The sequence below is a fragment of the Emydura macquarii genome, unplaced genomic scaffold, assembly GCF_026122565.2.
Source record: "Emydura macquarii macquarii isolate MOO-44397 ecotype Brisbane River unplaced genomic scaffold, CSIRO-AGI_Emac_v2 contig_1253, whole genome shotgun sequence".
NCBI classification, from domain to species: domain Eukaryota; kingdom Metazoa; phylum Chordata; order Testudines; family Chelidae; genus Emydura; species Emydura macquarii.
Window position 1 is genome coordinate 80724982 of NW_027131390.1, and position 26130 is coordinate 80751111.

At 38.7% G+C, this 26130-nt stretch overlaps 1 protein-coding gene across 2 annotated transcripts in view; it reads right to left on the reverse strand.

Annotated features, from left to right (window-relative positions):
* Positions 1-1961: 1961 nt before the first annotated feature.
* Positions 1962-26130, reverse strand: part of SLC4A10 (solute carrier family 4 member 10) — a 171542-nt gene continuing 147373 nt past the window's right edge. For both annotated transcript variants that reach the window (XM_067549364.1, XM_067549362.1), the window contains exons 16-25: positions 22621-22782; positions 21579-21692; positions 20547-20708; positions 16346-16597; positions 14933-15001; positions 13146-13319; positions 12262-12384; positions 9186-9253; positions 7348-7464; positions 1962-2028 (exon numbers count right to left, since the gene is read on the reverse strand). In XM_067549364.1, the coding sequence (XP_067405465.1) occupies positions 1962-2028; positions 7348-7464; positions 9186-9253; positions 12262-12384; positions 13146-13319; positions 14933-15001; positions 16346-16597; positions 20547-20708; positions 21579-21692; positions 22621-22782 (1308 nt within the window). The remainder of the gene's footprint in view (positions 2029-7347; positions 7465-9185; positions 9254-12261; positions 12385-13145; positions 13320-14932; positions 15002-16345; positions 16598-20546; positions 20709-21578; positions 21693-22620; positions 22783-26130) is intronic.

Sequence of the window (26130 nt, forward strand, 5' to 3'; positions counted from 1 at the left end):
TATTCAAATACTGAACAGAAATACAGAATGCCACTGAATACACTGATTTCTTAGAGTTGGTCATGTGAAACTTCTAATTCACTTTGATCATCTGTAACAGAAAGTCAGCAACATATCAAAACACCAGCAGGCTGCTTCCAGGGATGACCCAGTATTGTATTTCTATACTAAGCTTAAAACAATTGGAATGTTACAATGTATCATAAGGTACACAAAAACAAAGCATTTAACCTTACTGTGTCGGCATTTTCCCTAAATTTATAAATACAAACCATTTTTTTTTATTAAATGTAAATCCTTCTTTGCATCCATTAAATATAATTTCCTTAAAATGACCTTAAAGGGCTTTGATAATACTAAGAGTTTAGAACAGTGACCCTACTTATTTGCCACAGAACGCAGTTATAGTCTTTTCTGCACTAGCTAGGTTAGTAAAAACAGCCTTAGAAGCAATGTTTTTTATGTGTTGGATGTGAAAAGTCACTCCTGTGAGCTCTGTGGAGAGATTATTAGCATACTGGAAGAGCTAGGAAGCCTTAAAGCCCTATAAATTGATCATTGTAATGATTACAAGACTGCAGACACTAACACAATGATGAAAGTTAGTCGGTAGTTGTTTTTAAATTTGTTAAAAAAATAACAAATAGAGGCATTGCCACGTAACACTCAAACTTTTGTTATTGGTCCAATTCTCTATTAATCTAAAGCCTTATCTTGCAGTCCTTATTTCTGCAAAATGTAGCTCGCTTAAAGCTTGAAGGATCAGGCCCTTAGGAAAAAATCAGTTTGTATGTACTAGAATGACTTATTTGTAATAGTTTTAAGCCAGATCTTTGAAATTTTGAATTTTATTTTTAATCAACATGCATTTTTAATGAAGTAATGAAAAGAGCAAAAGAGTAACAAAAACAACAGTCAACCATCGCTGTTGTGCATGATTCATTTCTGGATTAGAGCAGGGCATGATTGTAAGCAGAGAGGTAACAATATAGGTGTGCAAAATGCATGATTTTATGGGTGGCATTTAAGAGTTTTAAGCAATTAAACAAAACTGATCATCACTGGGAAGGCAACATAACTGCATATGTCTGGTAAAGATTTATAGCTACAAAACTTCCACTAGTATTATAAAATAATGGGTTCATTGACAACATAATGCAGCTGTTTGATCTACCACTGCAACATAAGATACTGTAATCACAGCTTGCATTTTTAGCAAATACCATATGAATATTTCACATCAATGGATGTGTTTCTTTTTTAACAATGTGAGAGAATGTTTTTATATATATTAGATATATGATTTTATGTTCCAGTTACATACAAATCTGAATATTAAATATTCTGAATTAATTCAAGGAAAACTGCATAAATAGAAGGTCTGATACCAGTGCCCTTACTACAACAGTAACCCCTCAATGTCAGTGGGGAAGTTCACATGGGTAAGGATTATTCTAGTGAGAAACGGTTTGCAGGGTCAGATCATTCATTATTTTATTTAAAAAATCTTTAAAACCAACTTTTACTTGTTCATTTGGGTCTCTTGAAATACTTGACTAGAGCTAAAAAAAAAGAAGTGGGAGTATGTTTCAAGTTTGTCTTGAATGAAGTTATTAGGGATTTTCCCACAGGTGAAGTAGAAAACTAAAGTACAAACCTACTAAATGAGAAGTTAAATTTGAAAGAAACTATGCTTACTAAATTGATTAGATGAATTCAGTATTAACAAATGGCTAACACAGCAAGGAAATTGAAGATTCTTGCATTGGGTACAGTAGTTTTTTGCACAGATATCTGACAGTGTAGACATTTAGATGAAAATGAAATAAATATTGCACTACTTACATTACCTGTGCTAGTTTGGGATGAAAGACAAAGTTTACAATTATATGATCAAATCAGTTATATTAATGATTGTGGCACTCCTTTCATTTGTTTGTAAAAATAAATTGAAGAACAGGTCATAGACAAGTCTCCCGGTCAACACCTTTCCCTGAGTCAGCTTTCTTCTCTCTTCTGCTTTCAGCACTAGGGAGGGGAAAATAAAAAAGAATGTATGTTACAGTAGTGCTGTCATATTTTTGCCAGACATTTCACCTGGAGAAAAAAACACACACACACACACACACACTGATTGCATTAACTTTTCATGCTGCATGGCACAAACTGGGAAGCGAGAGTGAAAATTGCAGCGTTCCATGGTACAGACGACACTGGCCAGCATTTTAGCAAAGAGCTAAGTAAAGAATAAACTGAAAGTTTACAAACGTACAAATCTGCGAGCATGCAAGCAAAGATAGTTGTTATTTTTTGGAGGATGGGAGGGCAAATACAACTGTTTACAATTTTGAAACAATACCTGCATTTTTTTAAATGGCACAAACAAGAGGTCCCAGTAGTTCTTTGCTATAACGTGTGTATTCTCATAACTGATGTATGAGAAATACTTCAGACCAATTTATCTATAGAGACAGTGAGCAGTATTAGCAAATTTGCAGGTATTCCATGGAAGCCTCAATATCTTCCTTTCTTCAAAAAAAAATCCAATTACTTTAAATCTTTGATTCAGTGCACATTGTGCTAGGCTGTGTGATATTAGTGACAAATTTTTTTTAAAAAGGGGGTAACCCAGCCATGCACAAGGCTGATGTCGTCAGAATAGTAACAAAAAAGAATATTTTGTAGTCTTGATTCAAATTCCAACACAATTTTTAATGTAATGTAATGATTTTTAATGTAATTTATTTTAATTTTTAATGTAATATAATGATTTGTCTAGGGAAAGCAATATAATATAGAGTATGTAGAAGGCTGATTATTTTCTCTGTCCTATTTTATGACCACTTGCACAAGAAATAGAATCCATTGTTACATGAAAGAGTCACTCACTTTGGGCTCCTTAGAACAAGATTACTGTAGTCACATTAATAAAATTTAAAATCAAAGTTCCAAAGTTCAGGTAATCAGCCCTTTGACAAAGAATGGCAAAGGGCGGCTACAATATGTATTTCTGAAATACAAACCTGAAGCATGCCTATAACCTCCTGGTAGGAATAATTCCCTCACACGAGTGAAGGCGAACCAGGCCAAACACCATTTAAAGAAAGTGGGACAAACTTTCAAAGGAGTTTCCAAAATTGCTCCTGTAAAATTTCCTCACACAAATAGTTCTTTAAGGGCACAGATGGTATTTTCATTTAGTTCAATCAAGTGCAAACGCATCTCTGGGTCTGTGGAGGCTTTCACCTATTTCACGGGGTGCTTCTGGAAACAACAGAGGAATACTGTCAGCTGGAGACAACGGCCCAAGTCCTGCCACCGTCTCTGGAAAAGAGTCTCTACCCTGCCAGGCTGTCTCCTGGGTATGATGTAGGGGATGCATGTCCCCCAAGCCTGATATCAGGAGTGGATTTTTCGTTCTCTGAATCAGCCAGAGAACTCTAAATGGGCTGTGCTGTCTGACGAGGATGTCTCCCTTCCTGAGCTCCTCTGTGTAGATCCTTTGGGATAGGGATGTAGCAGCTGGCGTAAGCTATGGAGCACCAGGGGGGCAGGGACAGAAGAGTCCATGATAGGGAAGCTGTATTGGAGTGGCCAAGAAGTCATTTACCTAACCTCTCCTCCCCTAAACCAGCTCTGCAACTCCTTCAGCACTGATCTTTTTGTTTATTATATTAGCACCAACGAGTGTTTCATGAACTTGAGAAGGCTTTATATATTTTTGACTGGACAGAGCCTCTACCGGTGGTAAATGCGTTGTACAAAATCTTTTTTACAGTATCTTCATTTGTTTCTATTATCCTCCTTTAATAGTCTTATTTTAGTGTTAGTCAAATAACTAGGGCCCTACCAAATTCACGGCCCATCCTAGTCAATTTGTGCTGGCTGCAGGAAGTTCCACAACTGGGCAGCAGCTCCGGCGTACTGAAGTGAAAGTGTACTTCCGATCTCCCCACCAAGAGTGGCCGTGCAAGGGAAGAGCAAATCCTGTCCCTCCCCAGTCCGGCCAGTACTAGCAGCTAGGAACCCCTGGCAGGGGCACTTCTAGCAGCACGGGGGAGATCAGACTCACTTGCGCCTCGGGAAGGCTCCGGCTGCAGGTAGCTTCAGCGCTGCTGCCCAAACCCGGAGCTTCCTGCAGCAGGGGGATGTACCTGGAGGTGGGTCTGATCTCCCCCTCAGAGTAGCTGTGCAGGGGAAGAACAAGTCCTGTCCCTCCCCAGCCCAGCTGACTAGCAGCTAGCCCCCAGCTGGGTCACTCCCAGCAGAACGGGGGAAATTGGATTTCACAAGAAAGGGCTTATTTCATGGTCTGATATGTTTTTCTGAAAGTGTTAGGGCCCGACCGATCACATGTAAAAGAGGACAGAACTATAGACAAATGCTATATGAAATGCTTCTGTGGGTTTAGTCCCAAAAGCCACAAGTGCAATTGCCTTCAACACAAGATAGCGCTCATTCTTCTCTTTATGGCAGAATACACTTCCCTGCAGGAAGCAGAATACTGACATGCCATTCCTTTGATTACCTGTGAAGCCCCTTGGACTTTTCAGCGTGGTCAGTCACCCTTTTAACTATTACCATTGTATGCATTCATTTATTTTCAACACTTTTCTATCCATTTGGGATCAAACCATATCCTCAAATGTCAGCACAAAACTTCATTGAAGTCAATGGAAGCCACACACAAGCACCTGAGGACAGAATTTGGCCCTTATTTAGCTTTGTTTCTGCTACGTCATAACTAAGGATGACATGAACATGCTTTTGTTTACAAGGAACAAAAAATGAAAAGCCACTAGACACAGCAGACTTTGGATTCCTGTAGCTAAGGTTGGGCATTTAGGATTTTTTTTTAATGGTTAAACACCTGAAAATGAAAAACAGCGGCCTGATCCTCGAGTTCTTACTCACATGAGTAAGTAGGTCAGGCCCAGATCCTAAATCTTAGGTTGAGTAAAAGAAGTGCAAATAATCACCAGGAAATGGTAAATAGAGTCATAAAGGTCAAATTATTTCCTGAGACCCACCCTATGCCTCCTCACTGTCATCTGTGCCAAATTCTCTGCCAAAAATCAATGGAGGTGCATCAGTATATTCCATCATATAACTAATCTCTCTCTCTCTGATGTGTGTATACATACAAACACACAACTCAAACTCGCTTGAATCTCTCTCTCTTTGTGTATCACCAAATTCTCTGCAAATTCTCTGCAAAAATCAATGGAGGTGCACCAGTATATTCCATCAGAGAATTTGGCTCATATAACTAATCTCTCTCTCTCTGATGTGTGTGTACATACAAACACACAACTCAAACTCTCTCGAATCTCTCTCTCTTTGTGTATCCATACAAACACACACACTCAAACTCTCCCTTGAAGCTCTCTCTCTGATGTGTGTATACATACAAACACATACACACACACATTAATTATTATTGCTTTTTTTTTTTAGACAGCACCGTAAGTGTGCATGGCAGTTGGTAGATAAATGAGACACTGCCCCAGCTCTGAGGAGCTTATGATCTAAACATAGACGAATATAGATATATAATACTTGTCACTCGTGGGTGAGGTCCCTGTATGTTTTAGGTTCTAGTGGAGGTAAGCAGGGAAACTCCTGCAGGCCCCGTTAGGTAAAAACACAAACACAGAAATAAAATCTCCTCCGAAATAAAGTTCTCAGCTAGCTGCTACTCATTTGAATAAGCCTCTGAGCCAGATTATTTCATTATAACCCAATTCTGAATCCCAGCATGTAGCTTGAGTTCATGAGCCTTGTTCAGAGAATCTCTGTGGAAACTGGGGTAAAGAATCCACCAGTGCCTCTCCTCAATGGCTATCGCTGAAATTGCAGTCACTGCATTTCTGATACGGGAATTTTGGCCAGTGGATCCAGTGTTAACAGACAGTCCCCTAAATGCAGATGGGTAGAGAATTCCCCCTCTCTATATACTTCCCCCCTTGCACAGTGGAACCACAGCAGTCTACTATGATTATGACCCATATAGAGGGTGGGAGACAAAATCAGAGTCACATTTTTATTTTGATTGATAGTAAATTGGTGCTAAAATGGAGCACATGAGTAAGCTGGTCTATGGAGATTTGAAATGAAGAGTCTCTGGTCATCAACTGTTCATCTTGTTTATGCTGTTTATGGAAAGGAACAACACTGAAAAAGCAGCATGCCATTTTGGGGTGACAAAATTCAGGACCACGGCTTATATATTTAATTTCATTTGGCTTTGATCTCTGGATTTAGAAATCTAGGGTACAATTTTTTGATTAAAATAATAAAAATTACTACTGGACAAAGAAAAATATATATATTGCAAGTAAACTCAATTTGTCATTTAAATAGACTGAACTATTGATTCTTTAAAAACATGAACAATATTTCTAGTTCTTATACAACAGTACCTATTTCAAATATCATAAAAGAACAATGAGGATTCAGAAAGAAGTATTTTAACATGGATCATGAGTTTTCCATTCTTTTTGTCTCCCCAAAAATTACATATAGTAAATCAGTTGGGTTTCCAGAAAACACTATTTAAAATGCCATCAAGGAGGTTGAGGGACAGGGTCTTACCTTTGGGGAATCAGCTTCTAGAGTGATTAGGAAGGGGAGCTTATGATAGAAATGTGATATGAAACAATTAAGTAGAAAATAATGTTAATTGAAAAGTTACGGAAATAGAGGAAGATATTTTTTACAATAAATGCTGCACATTTAACATATTTACTCCTTCATATTAGTACTCTATGGCATCGACAAACATGCTCTCTTCATTTTATAATATACCTTGATTATATTTTAAACTTTATGCCAACAGGAAATTAAATGTGTTTGGCTGCTCTAAATAGGAGTTGCAAATATTTGGAAACATATATAATGAAATAGAGTTTTATTACAATTTCAAGTATTCTATTATGCCCTAAATGTAAATGTGTAATGCTCATTAACATTAATGGGTGCTGCTTGTGAACATTTCAGTTACAGTGATGACCATGTTGTCTTTATAGAATCAGAATAGAATCAGAATAAATGCTGTGTGATTTCCAGGTGTTATGTAGTAGTTTGTTGCACAGACATCAGATATGCTGAACTATATCATTTTTCACTCTAGCATGCAAATATTTGTGATTCTATAAGGTGATAGAGTCTATATGGCTCAGAATATTTTAAGTAGACAATTTAAAAAAAATAAATAACTATTCAAGAAATAAACTTACTGGTAGCAAAAGAACTTTTATATTCCCTAGTTTTTCAATTTAAAAATAATCTGTTTTGCTTGGCACTAGTACATGAGGTTTAATATATGAATAACTTAAAAGTTAAAACCTTTTAGAAGGAAAGCTTGACTCCTTATCCTTTGCATTCTCTGAGGATATCAGCAGTGTCTTCCATACAGCTGTTTTTGCCATTTCATCTGAAATATTTATCACAGATGGATCATCTCTAGACAAAAATGAACACACAATATCATGAATGATCAGCCTTTGTTCTCTATATTACTGTGCAGCAGTACTTGGTCATGGATGATTATGATGATAATAAATATATGGATATGTTTAACAATTATCTTAGTACTTAGTACTTATGATTAGGAATTTCATAAATACTCCATTAATATAACTTATTAGTGCTTTACTCTTCCAAAATGTTGTACAAATATGAATTAATTGATCCTAACAAAACATCTGTAAGGTAAGTAGGTATCACCACCAATTTATAGATGGGGGAAATGAGATAGAGAGAGATTATGTGAGTTTCCTAAGGCCACAGAATATGCTAATGGACTAAAACTGAAAAACTCCTGGCTCCTAGCACCCTGATCAATTCACTAAACCAATGTTTCTCAATGACCAGTCCGCGGACCAGTCCCAGTCCCTGAGATCTGCCTGACTCAGTTGAGGAAGGCAGCAAGCCAGTCCCTGGTATCAGAAAGATTGAGAAACACTGCACTAGACTATGCTAATCAACTCCAAGTGCAAGCTGCAGTGTTTTAAAACCATTGCAAAGTTGGAGTAATTTTAAATTTTTGTAATGATTTCAAGATGAAAACTCTTTCTATTAAAATAAAAGCGGTATTAAAAAAATCAGTAATATCCAGTAGACTCCTGAAACCTTTATCTATGTCCTTAACTTTATTGGGACTGCTTCTGAGGGCTTGTCTTCACTTACCTCCGAGATTCGACAGCAGTCGACCCGAGTTACGCAAGCTACACAAAAAACTTGTGTAACTCCCGTCGCCTTCTCTGCTTCTGTTCTGCGCGCCATCTTCATTACAGTGCGCTGACAGGACCCGCGTTTGCGTTGACGCAGCGCTACGCCAAGGTGGTCTTAATACATCGATTTCTGGATTGACTGAGCGGGTCTTCACTAACCGCTCAGTCGATCCAGAGAAGTTGATCTGACGGTGGCGAATTTGCCACCGCTGTCAGTGAAGATATAGCCTGAGGAAGAATTGTAGGACCGTGGACCTAACCTTTCATGTATTTATTTTTTTTAAAACATTAAGGGCCTGAGTCTGTGACAGCAGAATACTAAATATTGTACATCATTTATAACTTTATTTGTATGCAGATCAAGGCTCTATATTCTGCAACAAAGTGGCTCCAAAGTTTTTGGTGAACCATACCAGTTTACCAGACTAGTGCTTTGATTATGTCTGTGGCCTCTTAGGGTATATGTCTGCACTGCAATTAGACACCTGCAGCTGGCCCATGCCAGATGACTCAGGCTCACCTGTGGGGTGACAGCCTGAGCTCTGGGGCCCTCCTACCCCACTACCCACCCTAAAATTACAGTGAGTGCACCAGAAGCCAGCACAGATATTCACCATTAATGGCCTAATTTTGCATTCTTTTCTCAGGCACAACTTCCACTGATGTACTTTTCTTACATAGAAATATTACATGAGTAAAGACTGCAGGATCAGCTCCCAAGGCTGGGATGTGGAACCTAGGACACTAAAGCCTGAAGCACAAGGTTTGGGGATTGCATATCTGTGCTCTGCTAACACACATGCATATTTTCTCTTGATAGGATAGATTTCACTCTGTGCCAAGATGAAGAATTGCCACAGTATTGTGGCATTACAGTGTTTTATACAATTGTTTAGTACTTTTCTGATGTTTGCTTATATCAACCCCAAGCTAATCAAAAGTATATTTTACCTATAATGACCTTCAAGTGGTAACTGAACAGTCCCCTCCTCTTCCATTGCTAACATACTTTGTTCTTCCTAGGAGGAAGACATTTAGATGTGAGAGACAAAGTGATGTTCTGAACATGGAAGATTTTATATCATAAGCTTTCTTTTCTGTAATATTAAATATCTATTCAAGTTCTTTAAAACACAGTATACAGTTCCAATTGCTTTTAATGTTTGAAACATCTGATGCTAGGAATAATTTATTTACAATTCCCCACTTAATGGTATTTTTCAATGCTAGACAGAAAAGTTTCCTTTGTAACAAAAAGACAAGTTACTAATAAATATTCAGCAAAGAATTTATCTATCAGATTTTAATACTATGTAAGAGCGGACATTTAGGCCACTGAAGAAGCAAGAGTCAGGTAATCTCAGACTTAAAGTTGCATGCACAATTTTAATGTACAGTAAATGAGCCAGGGCTCCAAAATTAATTTTCATTGGAACACAAAAAGGCACCTGGGAATGGCAGGACAAAGGAAAATGGGGACATGCATTCAGATCCATTGGTCAAATACTTGCAAGTTCATGAAACCTTTAACTCCAAAAAAAGATAACTCGTAAAAGCAACATGTCCTATCTGCAGTGAGAGGGCAAGAGCCACTTCAAGCAGCTCCTGGCCTTATTGCCTTTCTGAGTTCAAATTTGGAGCATCCCTCAAATATATCCCAGAATTAATAGAGTCCATGTAAATTCAATGTTCTACAAGGCCCAAGAGCTCAGCCAGGCCAGCACACATTCCATGGCCCACCTAAGGTCCACAACCCCATATCACAAGAGGAAACCTCAACATCTTCCACAAGAGTGTCGGGTCCCCTACAAATCCAAAACTCTCTGCACTAAAGCTGTGTGGATACCTAATTTACAGGAAACTGAGGGTGCAGGAGAAGCTATGTGCACCCCATTAATTCTATCCCCATTGAGGGAACCTAACCCATGCTCCCATGGCCAACCCTCTAACAACGCAATCCAATGAAACAAACAAATCAAGTGAACCTGGAAATAACAGTATCTGCACAACATGAACCCAGAGAAGTGCTTCAAAGTCAGACATGCCTAGACTGACCAATGGATGCAATCATAACAGCCTGTGCCAACCCAATGCAACACACACAACCCCATAAAATCTGACTCACAAGAAGTTTATGCCCCATGCAACCAATAACCCAAAGGAAAGAAGAAGGAGTATCATTTTCATACTGCGGGGGAGAAGGGGTGTGTGTCAGAGGAGAGACTAGGAAGAGGCTTGCTCCTTTTGCCTTTTATGGGTGGCCTCCTACTAGCCAATCCCCGCATTTATGAGAAGGATTGAAACTGACCAATAGCAACACAGGGATGCCTGCCAGTGGCTGACAGGCTCTGTGACACCACCCTGGGATATGGCCCACATTTCTAGCCCACACTCATAACTTGGCACTAGCTATAATCATTTCCCTAAGTGAGGAAATTTAAGCCTTGCCAAAACAGAATTTCCCTACCCATTTTACCACTAGAGCTGTTAAAAAAGAGTCGTCATTTTTATTTTTTATAATGGGAAAGTGTATTTTGTCCATTCCTGTCTTACTCAAAATGTTTTAACTGGTTAACTCTGAAATGGCCTCCAAAGAATATGTGTGTATGTGGAAGGGATGAATAATATAGAAAACAAAATAGCAAAGCAGTGGAAAAAATTGTCCTAGAAGTGTAAAGCAACATAAATTATGAAATTTTGATCCAGTCAAACAAGTTTTTAGATCTTGTCAACTTTATTTATACACTCTTGTGGGTAGAATATTTCTATTTTTAAAATCTGTGTGATAACAACACTCCAATTAATTCTTTAGACCTCATGTCAGAAGTTTTATTACTAGTTAATTTTGTCATTTCCAGGCTTCACAGCTTCATAAGTTTTTGACAGTTAAACAGTTTTAATGATAGCTCCAAATATTTAGAAATGCCAAAACATGTAAAAATAACTACTCGAAATAGACAGTGACTGAAATAAAGAAGCAGAAAAAAATATTTTCCCAGTTTTGTTTTCTGATGCCTTGCTACTGGAATGTGAAAGAAAGCGACACATAAGCAAAACATGGGGATGATTCAGAAAGGTTCCTTTCCAACAATCCAAAATGTGAAGAAAAGGTATCTTGATTACTTATCACTAGTTTGAGTAAAAAAGACAACAGATATGGACTCAAATCTCTGGTTTGCATTGGTATGAAGTGGAATTAGCACTGATAGCTTTGGACATATATAGCACATAGTAAATATTAATCATTAAGATATTTATCACTTATATAGCATATTTGGTTTTCAAAGTATTTCATAAACATTAATTTCACTGTGCACCAGTGAGAGAGAGTATATATTATCCCCATGTTACAGATGGTTAAACTGAGGTAGAGAATCTAACGCCCAGATTTGTATAGTTAGGTATCGTTGTGTTCAGCATTGTAATGCCTAACTGATTGAGGAGCCTAAATACCACTGTAAAAGGGATTTAGGCATGTAGAGCCAAAATCCAATTCAGAGTTGATGGGATTTAGACTCCTAAATAACTTTTAAATATTAGATTTAGCCTCCTAAATCAGTTAGATGTTGCAATGCTGAGCACAGCACTGCCTAAATACCTTTAAAAATCTGGGCCTAAGTGAGTTGTCCAAGGCCACAAAAGAAAACAGTTTTATATCCTGGATTAGAACTCTGCGGTTTGGTTCCTCGGCCTATGTTCAAATCATTAGACCATGCTCCTCTCTAGACCATGCCTTTTCCATTTCATAATTAGATATACCACTGTGATCCCTTTTACCCACAGAGAATCTCTTTGACCTCAGTATGACATTATGTTAACATAAGGGTCCACACTAGTACATCTATTTGCAGGATCGGGGGGCTTAGATTTGCAACTTTTAAATGTGACATAATCAAGGTCAAAGCGCTGACACAATTAATTCTACATGTCACATGAAAGATGATTCAGCCCTAAGATTTGGGGTAGATAATTTAAGAAAAAATTAACAAAGAAGAATTAGGAAGTGAACAATGAAACCCTGACCTACCTCTTTTTCCGCATCCTCCAGTTTCTTTTTCTTGCTCTCAGGCATCAAATCATCCAACCAGCTTAGTTCTCGTTTGGTAAAAAATAAATCCATGAGTTTTCTGACAAACACCAAAGCTAAAACCTGGTCAAGACATTTATTTCAATGATCAGAGTATTGTAGGTAAATGGAAATGGTAAATGTGCTCTTAAAGGGACACTTTCAAACGTAATTGTGTTTAAATTTGTGGTCAGGATGGCATGGCACAAGCATACACATGTAAGTTATACTGTCTGCTCTGCTTTGCTTGCATATATTGGTGGGTGGCTCATCCAGGAGAGAAGCTGGAATTTTATTCTTTATTTTGGAAGGGTTGATGGCATTTTTCAGTGCTTGGGAATTTTTTAAGGTGCAGTATATACGGGGCCAGGTGATCTTCACAGTTGTCTTTTAAAGCTGCATGAGATACTAATCTTTTTTTAAGTCAGTGATATAACTCAGGAGAATTGATTTCAGTAACAGAATCAAATGGGTCATTTATTCCAATAAGACATAAAACTGTCAACTACAAAGTCCCTCCAAGCACTGAACACTCTTCTTGAATGGATGTTCCTGATGTAAAATTATCAAATAGAAAATTTCAAAAAAAGGGTCAAAGTGTATAATAAAGGACCAAATCCTGCTCACCTTTCTCATGAGAATAGACAGTAAGGCTACTCAAATGTATAAAGTGAACAAGATTTGATCCAAATGGCAAGGTTTATATACAATTTCATGCCATGTGAAACAACCATTACCTATATTTTGAATATTCCTGTATACAATTAATGTTTTCTAGTAATTAGTATGTGCAAATTAGAAGAAATAACTTATCTTTTTGGGAAAATAAAAGAACACTTTCATACCATCATGGGAAAGACTATAGCAGCTCTTGAAACCTTTATAATCCACAGGAGTACAAGACAGCTCAGCTGAATTATGGTGAAGAGATGGACTTTTCGAAGAGGAACATGCCTCAGATAAATAAAATCTGGTTGATGCTTCGCAGGCATCCAAAATAACTTTATTCTATCAAAAAGCTAGAAGAAACATAAAGCATAGATTTTAGCTGCTAAATTATAAGTCTCTACTGAGCATGTGTAAAATGCAATTTTTCAAAGGCATATAACTTTGTCAAATCACGGTGGATTTTCACAGGAACAGCCAAAAGCACATCCCTGACACAAGACTACCCCTCTGGCAAATTTGAAGTCCCTATTCCAAAGCACATGGGCACTAGAGTGTCTCAAAGAAGAGGTCACAGAGTTTTTTTTAACATTGCAAAACAATATATTTTTCACTAGCCTTGTTCTCAGAAAAAGCTGAACTATTCTGGCTGAAATTTTCCAAAATCAATCAGTCTGATGACGCCACCTAGCATGAAAAGTTTTAGCCTGAATGATTAAAGTTTGGCAAATGTACAAGCAACTGAAAACAGGGTCTTATAATGGGAAGTGTCAGACAACCTTAACAAAATATGACATTACCAGCCCCACTGATGATAAACAAAATTTAAAATAAAGGGGACACTGTCAACTTGTAACATTATTTCCACATTTTGCACCTAATCTAAGTGACAAGTAACCCCTAAAGTATCTAGAACTGAAGGTGATTAAAGAAAAATGTTGGCTTCTTTCTCTTTCAGTTTGTTTACTCTGTACACTTGACAGCACTTTGGGTATGGCCTAGTTCACTGTTTTGTTGATGGCGCATGTCTCTCCCTAAGACTCTGCAAGGGTGCATCCATCCTAGACTTTTCACACATTGGTGCAGCTCGACCAGCGCCAGCCAATCTGGAGGAGTTTGTGTAGGCTGAGCACAAGCATTTTTACTACGTCCTTTCACTCTGCAACAGTACATGAGAAATAGTCCTACTGCCAGATCCTGAGCTGCAGCTGTGGAGTGCTTGGCACAGCTCAGAAGAGTGGGATGTTAAGGAGCTGTTTGTACTCCCACGATCCTTGGCCAGCTCTGTGCTGGCTTGGGCCCAATGTGCAGATTGTTGCCAACAGTATTCCAGCTGCCAACTGCCTCCAGGACCATTCCAGCAGTTGGGAATCACTGGAGCATTCCCTTTTCCCTACACGTGCCCACTGTGATGGGGGCAGCAGGAGGGTGGCACAGGAGTTCCTACAGTTGCTCTTCCCTATCTGAGGTATCCCTTACATGGGGGGAATGCTCCAGAGGCTGGCTAAACCAGCTTTAAAGCAGCTAAACAAAGGATTTTTTACTAGCGAAGACGAAGCTCAAGACAATGTTTACCATTAATAGTAGCAGCAATGTTGAAACAGAAGAGGCAGCAGGAAGAAGTGTGTACAGGGAGAGGGACAGAGGGAGGGGGAAGGAGCGTGGGCACCAGTGTGTTGCTCTTAGGCCCACCCAAAAAGTCCCTTTAATTAATCAACAGAGGAGCAGAAGAATCATTATCGTTTTTTGTTTTTGTTTTTTTTTAAATTTTCATGTATACTATTTAAAGAGAAAATCCATCTTCTTTTTAAAATCACTTTCAGGAAATGAAACTTGGCAGCGTCCCTTTAAATTTGAATATGAAAGGGGAATAATAAAGAATAAAATTAAAAATGACTATCCATTTTAAAAGTAAACACAATCACTAACAGAGAAACGTGTGTGCTTGTCTTATATTCCATTTTACCTGAATTCCCTTTAGAGATGAAGCACCCATGTAAAGAAATACCCCATAGAGTACTGGCATAGGAATAAACTGCACAGGTGAGAAGAAAAGAGAAGAAAAGAAGAACATAATGAATATCAGTTCATGTATAAAAATATTTAACATTAGTTTTAATTCAAAGAGCCATATTCCTGAATTAATCAAACCAGAGTAAATTCAGAATAACTCCCTTACAATTAGTAGAGTTACTCTGGGTTTACAGCTGTGTAAATAAAGAGCAGAATCTGGCTCCAAATATCTATTTTTCTCTATTAGTTACCACAATGTATTTTACTCATTGTTCACAATAGCTAATACAAATGCAGGAAAAATAAAACTGTAAGATTACATCTATAATATACTTAGATAGCTTTCGTGTAAAATACTGTTCAGATTGTGACCTGAACATTGCAACCAGCACTCTCAGAAAAAAACATCCAAGATTGCACTTTTTTCATACTGTAAATAAAACAAAATAAATAATACTGCTAAGGGAAATTTTTCATGTTGTTTGCCATTAAGTACAGTGCATTATTGTTTCACAACAATTTTGTGAGTCTGAATATCTAGTTAAAATGCGCAGACTTCTTCTAGCACGAAGTATGTGGGCAGAGAAATCTTTCCATATTTAAGCACCTGTTTTAAATGCAATGCATAAAACATTTTTTGTGAAATGGGCTTAACAATATCTTTAAAACAGGATTGCCCAAATATATGAGCATTAAAGAATGCATTCACCTCATGATGACCATACATAAGGCCAAATCCTGATCTCTATGAAGCCTATGGCAAAATTCCCATTGATTTCATTAGGACAAGGATTTTGCCTACAACACTTACTGATATTATTAAGAATTATGTACACATATGGTGAGAATAGACCCCAAGTTATTTGCTTTGACCTTGAATCTGCAGGGAATGTGAGAAAGCTTAGCTGGTTATTTCAAAGACATCAACTATAGAATGCTCATTGGAAACTGCTTTTTTAACCCATAGATTGATCACACAATGGTTTTAAGTTATCCAAATACTGAACAAATTCAGTCGCTGGTGTAAATTGACCAGACTTTGGCTTTTAGATGAAAATTTGCAATTAATCCAAGGCTAGACTAAAGGTGAAATCCTGGACCCACTGAAGTCAGTAACAGAACCCCTATTGACTTCAGTGAGGCCAGGATTTCACCCTAAGTCTTTTTGGTTAAAAAATATTAAATGTGCCTACCTATATTATTATGTGGATGTTAAAATACATGTATTGGTATCATATTCTGAGCTATTATTGCAATATAGTATACTGACTGGTAGTGTATCTAATAGATAAAAGCATAATTAGAATGAAATTCTACGTACAGTACAGTGCTATTCACTCTTCCTTTATTTTTCAAAATATATTACCTTAAGAACACTTGTCAAAAAGACAGATGAGCCCATTAGGACAAAAATCATGAGCCCTGTAACTCTTTGTTCACGTATTCCAAGAAATTTAGGCTGTTCTCCTGGAGCAGAACACTCTGATTCCAGCTTCAGGCTATTGACGTGGGAAATAGAAAGGACAGTGGCAGCAACAAACCATGGTAATCCCATAATAGAGCATACTCCAAGCATGACTGCCACCATGAACAAGTCGAGATGGTATCCACACCCTTTCTGTTAAAAGAAACAGCAACAATAACAAGATGTAAAATGACATCTGAATTAAGGAAAACTCTTGCAGCAGACATACCTAATTAACTATTAGAAACAATCTCAAAAACTCAAATGCCTAACAGAAAATAATAGTCTTCCATATTTTATCTAGTTGAGGTCAGCGGTGAGAGAAAGGTGGTTATATATGCGGATAGCTGGGTGGTTTATGTAAAATGAATTGATGGTCTTAGTCTAATCCCTAAGAGGAAAGCATCTATATCACAAATCTACTAGCAAAACTGGTATCATTTGGCTTCTTTGCTGGTGATCTCACAGGAGAAGCCATTCCAAGGGGTGGTCTTTCCATATGCAGTTTCAGATACATTGGTGAGTAAATGTGGGGATGACGTGTGGCTGCGCCTTTACCTGGACCTGATCTGTTGATAACAGCGGATGCCAATTACCAGGGCTGCCAATATGATATCATTCACAGGCACTCTAGTCACTTTAAAAAACCCAAACTTAATAGAGGAGAACAAACAGACATGTTCATACAGAAGGCTGAAACACACAACTTGATTTTTCCATCCACAACATATCACAGATATTGTTAAATTAGTAGCTACAAAACCAATTAAGATCATCAGTGTCTGTAAAGGTACATGATTCTTTTCGTATGTTGTAAAATGTTTTATATTAATAGCACATCAAGTTAATAAATTCTCAGTAGTATCATTATCATGCTGAACTGAGGTTTGCTTGTGATTTTTTTCTGGAGATTTCAATCCGTGTTTCTTCTTTTGTCCTTTGTAAAAATAATTTCCTATGAATTAAGAAGGTTGGTTTAAAAAATAAATCAGGTACTGTGCTTTTTCAGGTTTTCCCCAGTTACATTCGTAAGAAATACCATCCCATTGGTAGGAAGAGTCAGTATGAAAGAAATGCCATCTTTACAAATTGACTGTTAGACAATCAGATAATCTGTAGTTTAGCTAAATCAAGTTATAACATTTCTGTGCTATTGAGCAGAGGTATGTAAAACACTTCAAACCTCAAATGCATTCAAAATCTGATTCAAACCTCAAATGAATTTAGAATCAACCTTGGTTTGTTTTCAACTTGTATGTGAGAATGAACATTGCTTTGCATAAAGTTTTTCCATATAAATGAACTTTTTGTCAAAGCTGGACTTTTTCCCTCTCTCTTTCTGGATACCCAGGACCTCTGGGTATGTTCATACTACAGCTGGAGGCATACGTACACATAGATTCATAGAATCATAGAAGCATAGAATATTAGAGTTGGAAGGGACCTCAGGAGGTCATCTAGTCCAACCCACTGCTCAAAGCAGGACTAACCTCAGCTATATCATCCCAGCCAAGGTTTTGTCAAGCCTCAGCTTAAAAACCTCTAAAGATGGAGATTCCACCACCTCCCTAGGTAACCCATTCCAGTGCTTCACCACCCTCCTAGTGAAAAACTTTTTCCTAATGTCCAAGCTAGACCTCCCCAACTGCAACTTGAGACCGTTGCTCCTTGGTCTGTCATCTGCCACCACCGAGAACAGCCTAACCCCATCCTCCCTGGAACCCCCTTTCAGGTAGTTAAAGGCTGCTATCAAATCCCCCCTCATTCTTCTCTTTTGCAAACTAAACAAGCCCAGTTTCCTTAGCCTCTCCTTATAAGTCTTGTGCTCCAGCCCCCTAATCATTTTTGTTGCCCTCCGCTGGACTCTCTCCAACTTGTCTACATCCTTTTTGTAGTGGGGGGCCCAAAACTGGACACAATACTCTAAATGCGGCCTTACTAATGCCGAATAGAGGGGAATAATCACTTCCTGCGACTTGCTGGCAATGCTCCTCCTAATGCAGCCCAATATGCTATTAGCCTTCTTGACAACCAGGGCACACTGCTGACTCATATCCAGCTTTTTAATCCACTGTTACCCCCAGGTCCTTTCCTGCAGAACTGCTGCCTAGCTCGTTGGTCCCCAGTCTATAGCTGTGCATGGTAGCTCTGATCAAGATAGTGCTCTAAGAATAGAAGTGTAGCCACAGCAGAATGGGCTAGCTGCCTGAATATATACCTAGGGTCTCAGAGAAGGATTGAATTTGGGTTGTTAGCCTGTACTGCTGCCCATACCACCACAGCTACACTGCTATATTTAGTGTACTATCTCAATTAAAAGAAAACATCCATCATGCTGGAAATTACACCTCTAGCTGCTGGGTAGACATATTCTCTGATGCGACTGTTCACCAGTGCACTTAGAATTCAAACTGTTACTGAGAAGTCACATGATATTTTCCAAGATGGTAACAAGTCCAGCTTTCTGTTCTGATGAAACAGTAAAGCTCACGCAAAAAACATGAACATGTTGAATCAGAATCTTACCTGTAAACTCATGCAGATGGCTTCTGACAAAAAAAAAAAAAGTAACTAAACCATTTTCAAACAAACTTGGAAGGGTTTGCTAAAGAGACTACCAAAAAAAAACCTCTAAGGCACATTCTATTCAGAATTTGCTATGGAAAATATAAAAAAGAGAAAAAATTGATTTGGAAGCAGACAATTTCTTTCTGAAGTTGAGTTTTAGTTCTAAAATGGGAAATGTTTGGGTTTCTGAAATGTAAGTCACATACCAAACATGAAAATGCCATTTTAATTCATTTATTTGGTTTACCATGGGAGACATCTTCATATAAGGTAAATCAAAGAAAAAATACAACTCCAGCTCCTTTCATTATCTCACTAGCCTTACATCTAAGACATGTCTAGCTAAACACAGAGATGTGTTAACAAAGAGATTAGTTATATGCACACATGCACTCAAAGAAAGAGTTTAAATATAAATCCTAACAGAGACACCTTTTTTTACCTTCTGACACATTTTGGAGGAATGTATGCACTAATGCATACAGAATCAAGGAGCTTTTCCCTGGATCCAAGGAAACTGACATATGGGAAGACAAGAAAGCATAGCAACAGGTGATGCTACACCAGACCCCAGCAAAACTAATATGCAGCAAGACAAGAGGGCAGCCAGGAGAGCCATCTGACTCCCAGATGCCAGTGCTGAAAAAATACTTTCCAAAGCTTGGCAGCAATTTCCTGCATCTGTCAAGTTAAGCACATGCAATGCTGTGGATTGACATGAAGAGCCAGGCTGACAAAGAGGGCAAAAAAAGAACATATCAAATGTCACAATCATCGAAGAAGAGACAGTGCAAAGTGAAGGACGCAAATACATTCGCTAAAGTGATTTGGGATGGGATTGCTGTTTATTAAAAGTATGTCAAAAGAGGCCTAAATTTGCTGCATATACAAGTACAGAAACCTGCTGTTGGATTTTGCCCAGCAGCTTTTCAGAGAGGTGCTGCCCCTTTCTCCTCTCTCCATCTGTAGATACCCAGAACATTAGAGAAGAGAAGAGGAAGTTGTTTTCTGTTGTTTTAAGATCTCATTTTGTCTCTAAAGTTCAGTTTTTACACTTTGCTCTCTTCTAAGAAGACAGGGAAGGGAAAGGAAGGGAAAGCAATAGAAGGGAAGAAGCACTTATGGGGAAATTCAAAAGATATAGAGAGGCAGGGAGGGAACAAAGTGATAAGAAAATACTGTGTCTCCTGAATAGATTCTCAAAATTAAGCTCACCAGAAGATGGTGTCTGGATTTCAAGAGATATTAGACTTTATTGTTTAGATTAAGTCAAGCGATTCAACACGTGATTAAGTGCATCACTGACTTGAGGTGTATTCTCTGAAAACACTTTTAAAGACTTATTTAAAAAGAGAATCTCTGACAAAGAACACAAATTACATACACAAAATTAATATACTCTTTTTTTTTAATTTTTTGAAAAAAATGACTATATAATACACAGAAAGTTGATTGTTATTGAGCAATATTGAAAGAACATTACATAAAGCAAAGCGGGAAAGTAAAGTAAACATATGGCCTTTTGACTGAATACCTTTAGTTTGTGTTCTTTTCTGTTGATAATAACAGCTGTAATCTGCTGGTCCATAAAGATAAGGATAGTACAAAGGAGAGCTGGAATTACGGCAGCTAAAACTGTCCACCAAGGATTAGGCCCCAGAGGAGTGATAAACCAGCCACGATCATCTCTGGTGGGCTACAAAAACATAAGGTCAGGTATGACCAGTTCAGAATTCTAGTGACTATTAAATGTTCTGATTTTGCAGCTACACACAAGCACTACTTAGGAAATTATATGTTTCATATAGAGATGCTTCTATGGAGAATTAATATCTCTCTGTTTAATATCACATAAAATACTAAACATGATACTGTAAAATAGTACCAGAAAGAGAAGCTAAGTATAAACACACCATTTCTTTAAGTCTTTAACAGTTATATATTAATTGGGATATTACAGACTTTACTGCATTCAGTAAAATGATAATGATCCATGGTCCCCAGGGGACACCCAAAAACATACAATACTCTGGGATCTGGATGATCTAAGGAATACATGACTGCAAACTTCACAGCCTGTTGGCTGGGTCCCCCAATATAGAGGAGCACGGGGGAGCCTGGTGTGAGACAAGGGCAGGAGAGAGAAGAAAAATAGGGTGGAGTGAATTAGCTAAAGCTCTTTAGTTAGACTAACCTAGCCACAGGAATTCAGCAAAATCATTTTCCTTTGTTCCTAAGGATCAAATAGCCAAACTTCACTTTTCTGAAATCTCCCCATGTCCCTGGGCCATGCCCCAAATAACAGGGAATTTCAGATAAATGAGGTTGGGTAGTAAAGGTTGCACTATAAAGAGTTTATTATTATTATTATTATTATGTATTATGGTAGAGCCAAGGGCCTCCTGTTGGATCAAGGCCCTGTTGTGCTAGGAACTGTAGACACCGATACGCACAAACAATCCAGACAAGAATTTCTGTTCACTTGTTATCAAATATCTGCTTAATCTATTATGTGGCAAACTATTTTAGTGATGCAATACAACAGTACAGCTTATCAGTGAATTACCTTGAAAGCATTTGGAACCTGAAGCTTTGGAGACGGAATCCCAAGGGCGTAGTCAATTAAAACCATGGACAGAATAGTGAGAAAGACAGCGAAGTCACTGACTATAGATCGCACCTAGAAATATTGAGCCAAATGTCATTTACAGAAAAAACCAAAAATATACAGGTGGGATTTGGGAAAGCAAATCCAAGAGGTGCCACTTAATTCCTTTTATGGCTTAAGGGAACACTGTGCTTAAGAGAGAGATTGTGCTCACTCTTGTGCAGTTTCAATTTCACAACATGGAGAAAGGGCACAAAGATCACAAGGACCCATTCTTGGTCTTCCACATTGTGGTTGGGCACAATGGCAGTCCTTACACTCCCATGAGTATGCATGAGGCCAATACCATGCTTGAGTGGGGTATGGCTATAGCCCCATCCTTCCTCCTCACCAACCAGAGAAACAGGTTCAAAGGAGTGCATGCACTACACTCTTGCAAGGAGTATTGCAGCAGCCTCAGGAGGCAATGCAACACTTTCAAGGAATCTATATTAATGTGAAACAACTGGCTTGAATACAGAATATAATATGTACAGGATGGGAAATATATAAGGAATATGATCATGATTGCAGAGGGACACACCACTTGTAAATCGAGCACCATGCTAAAGGAGGAAGAATATGCACTGGGAGTAGTGCTGCCTTTAGAACATCAAGCTACTTTTTGTCATCATTTCTTTTTCTGAAGAGTGTTGAGTTTTGAACCTTTAGGACCCAAAACAGCTACTGAGCCACTCTTCAGTGTTAAAGGCTGATCTAAGCTGTTTCTGTTGTCAGATTTTGCTATGAAGTATTTTCTGTCTTAAACATCAAAGTGGAAACAGAAAAAACAACAAAAAACAGATAAGTCAACAATTTCTCTATAAAACCCCAGTAACTAGAGCACTCAACCAGCAAGAAATTATAGACGACAGCCAGAAACTGTGTTTGCAGCAGTGGAGATTTATGCTTCCACAAGGTTTACACAAACGTTTGCTTTAAAAAGGTGCATTCCAGGTACCTTTGTCGGAAAATATCGGCTAGTCTTGAACTGCTTCAACGTAGATGATAGTGTCACTGTAGAAAAGAAGAGGATGACTGACCAGAAGAGAACATCTGGAACATAAGGGCCATGATGGCCGCAGGCTGGTCCAATGTATTCCCCATGAAACTTCCTACATTCCTAACAGGAAGAACAGAGCAGGATTGTTTTGAAAAATTTCCTTGTATATGCTATTATATATTTTTCCAGTAATTAGTTACTCTCTTAAATAAATAATAAACTAGATCATATAATAAATTATCAATTGTAAACTAATTTTTTAAGATACTTAACATTTTTAATTTAAAACCCTAAATGTGTATATCTGGATTGTATAGACACCCTGTACATTTCAGCTGTAATGTTATGAAGATAAATGGAAAGCTAGAAAATGAGAATCATCCATCTCAGAATAAAGAACATCTCATACACTCAGATATCTTGCCATAAAGCACTAAAGAAATTCAGCAATTGTATGAGAATTTTTCCTAGAGATATTTAACGACACAATCACAATGCTACATCGATTAAAGATGGACAAATTGGTTTGGATAAATAAATCTTCACCTTTGAAACAAACCTGTATTAGTTTTAAAACAGTTCAGTTGCACTTTTGTTAATGTTTAATTTTCACATAGCTGCTGAGAAAGGAAACAAAATACCATGATAAAGGCTACTCTTGCTGCATAATCAAGCTTTAGTTGTTTGTTTTAATTTTATAATTTGAGTAATTAAAAGGAAATCTATTCAGACCTACATATTTTCCCAGAATGGAACAAACAAATGTATTTACCAGAAGGGGGCAGCACACTCCACAAAATTCTCTTTGTTTAGGAAAAGCTGAGATTGTTTCTAAAAAAGACCTGATAAAATTCAGGGAATACACCAAACAAAACGTTAATATTTATTTCAGGAAACAGCTTCACTTCAAAGTCTGATGTGTCACAGTTTGTCAAACATATCCAATTTATTTTAAAAAAGATAACATACAGATATGCTGCAACCTAAATCTCATATGTGAACCCTACATCTCAGATACACGTCTCTAGTAGAAATCTAAACAACTGATTGATGGACAGCCATAAAGACAGATGTGTTCAGTTTCCTAGAATATAATGAGCACAGAAATGTGGGAAATCTAGGAAGATGTGAACTATAGATCATGGAATCCCACTGTTCATTCACCAAGTAAAGGAATATAGGAAACAGGATAACAAGAACTGAGGGGTCCCCTCTCTATCACACTCACTACAGGAAAAGACTTAAGTGGTAAATAGGTAAGTGACCATATTGTCAACATAAAAAATTGGGGACATTTTTGTGGCAACATTAATTAGAGTCATGGAATACTCAAGTGCTCTATATTTTGGCACTCTTCTTTGACAGCCTCTATCGAGGTCAAAAAAGCTCCCCATGGAGCAGCGGTTCTCAAACTGGGGGATGGACCCCCCTAAGAGGGTGTGAGATGGACTGTGGGGTGGTGCCATGGGCGGAATTCGGGGGAGCATGGAGGGCAATGCCCCCCAAACTTATGATGATGGAGTCATCTCTCCCTGCTGGGTGAGGGGTGCTGGGCTGAGAGACAGACCCCGGCACCTCACACAGGCAGCCCTAGGTAGGACCATTCGGAGGGGAGCGGAGGCGGGGGGAAGGCTGCTGGGGGTGGTGGGCCTGGCACTGCTGGCGAAGCGGGGGACAGAGCTGGTCCAGCTCCCCGCTCCGCACTTTGCACAGCTGCTTCCATCTCCAGTCGGAGCACTGTTCCCGGCAGCTACCGCAGCATCCCCCTGCCTCCGCCAGGCACACTCCCTGCACCGCTGCCACTCTGCAGGCTCCCAGAGGCGGCATCTGCATCTGCGCTGCTGCCCGAGGATAATCCCGACGACGAGGTGTGATTCCCTGCCACCACCGCCGTATTCTCTGGTGGGTCACATCAGGCTCCGGAGCTGCGGGGGAGCTGCTGCTACCCCCTGACCACCAAATTAAGCAGCCAAACTCCACCTATGCTATGTAGGCCCTGTTTTTTTCAGAAAGGGGGGATTTGGAGGAGAGGGGGCACAATTGTTACATAAAAGTCCACGGGGGGCTCCATTTAAAATGTCCAAGAACCGCTGCCCTGGAGCAGATCAAAGAAAGGCAAAGCTCTGCCTCATTCCCCCATGGACCATCTGTCCCACACTTCCCTCCTCTTTATGATTCTGGTCATCACAGAGAGAAGAAAAAGTGAGCATATAAGAACTACCTGGTACCTATTTCTTCCTCTTATATGCTGCCAGAGCAGAGTTTTTGTATCAGCTACACAGGGTCACTGATTCGTCAGATTCATGCTGCAGTACTGTGGCCTGACAAGCTTTGGCTTTGAAACACACCCTCACTATGGGATGAGAGTGAGACAAGGGAGTGCAAAACATTTTATATCAATACAGCAATACATCTGGGACAAATATTCAGTAGGTATAAAAAATGTTTAAATGAAAAAACAGGGCTTTCCAGGCATCCCAAAAGAAGTTCTCAGGACTCTGGGACACCATATGAAAAAGTACAACTGCCCCAGTTAAACCAGGGCATAGTCTATTTACGATGGCCTAAGCACTAGGGTGAATTTCATCCTGTAAGACTAGATATCAATTTACTAGCTATACTAATGCCTGTATCAAGACTTTTTTGAGACTACCCAGTGCAAAGTAGAGATTTGCAGAAATCTGAGCGGATTCAGACTCAGCTTGCGCAGTTAATAAAAAGAACATTGTTTTCTCTTCTGATCAACCTGATTCCTGCATGCTTGCTAAGCGTTACACTTATGAACCCTACCACCAGGAACACTAACAAGAGTTAAAATGGTGGAAAATACAGTGCCGTCTGGGTGTGACCAGAACAAATCACGGTGGGCCAACAGTGGCATAGTCTGGCATAAGGGAAGGGTTGTGAAGGCCAACAAGAAATTTCAAATGATGAATAAATACATAAATGTCAGGAAAATCAGGATTTTTTTTGTCAAGCATGGGAGATATTGGAAAATCTGTTCAGCTAGATTATTGGCCATAAATCTTTGAGGGGAAGCTGAGTTATACATTTCTGAATCCCTCATTGTGTGCAGGTTTTCAGAAGTTTAATATAACACAGTGGGGCTTAGTAACATTTATTGTTCAAGCAGAATTGGTTATTTTACATCTAAGCTGCAAGTATACTCTGAGAAACGCTGTCATAGCCTGCGCTCTCAGAATAATGAGAGAAGGAGCCTGCCCCTGCACAGATGTTATCAGGTCTTTGCTGAAGTCTTTAGAATATTCCCTCTAGGATGCTGGGATCTCTTAGAACAGTGGTTCTTAACTTTTTCCACACTGTGACCCCATGTTTCAGTGACAACCCCTACAAACACTCCCATCAAGTCTTAAAGAAAGGGGAGGTGGTCTTGATCCTCTTTAGATCTTTGTGTCACTTCCTTGGATTGGGGGGCAACTCCCAGGTTGAAAAATCTATGCTGTAGTA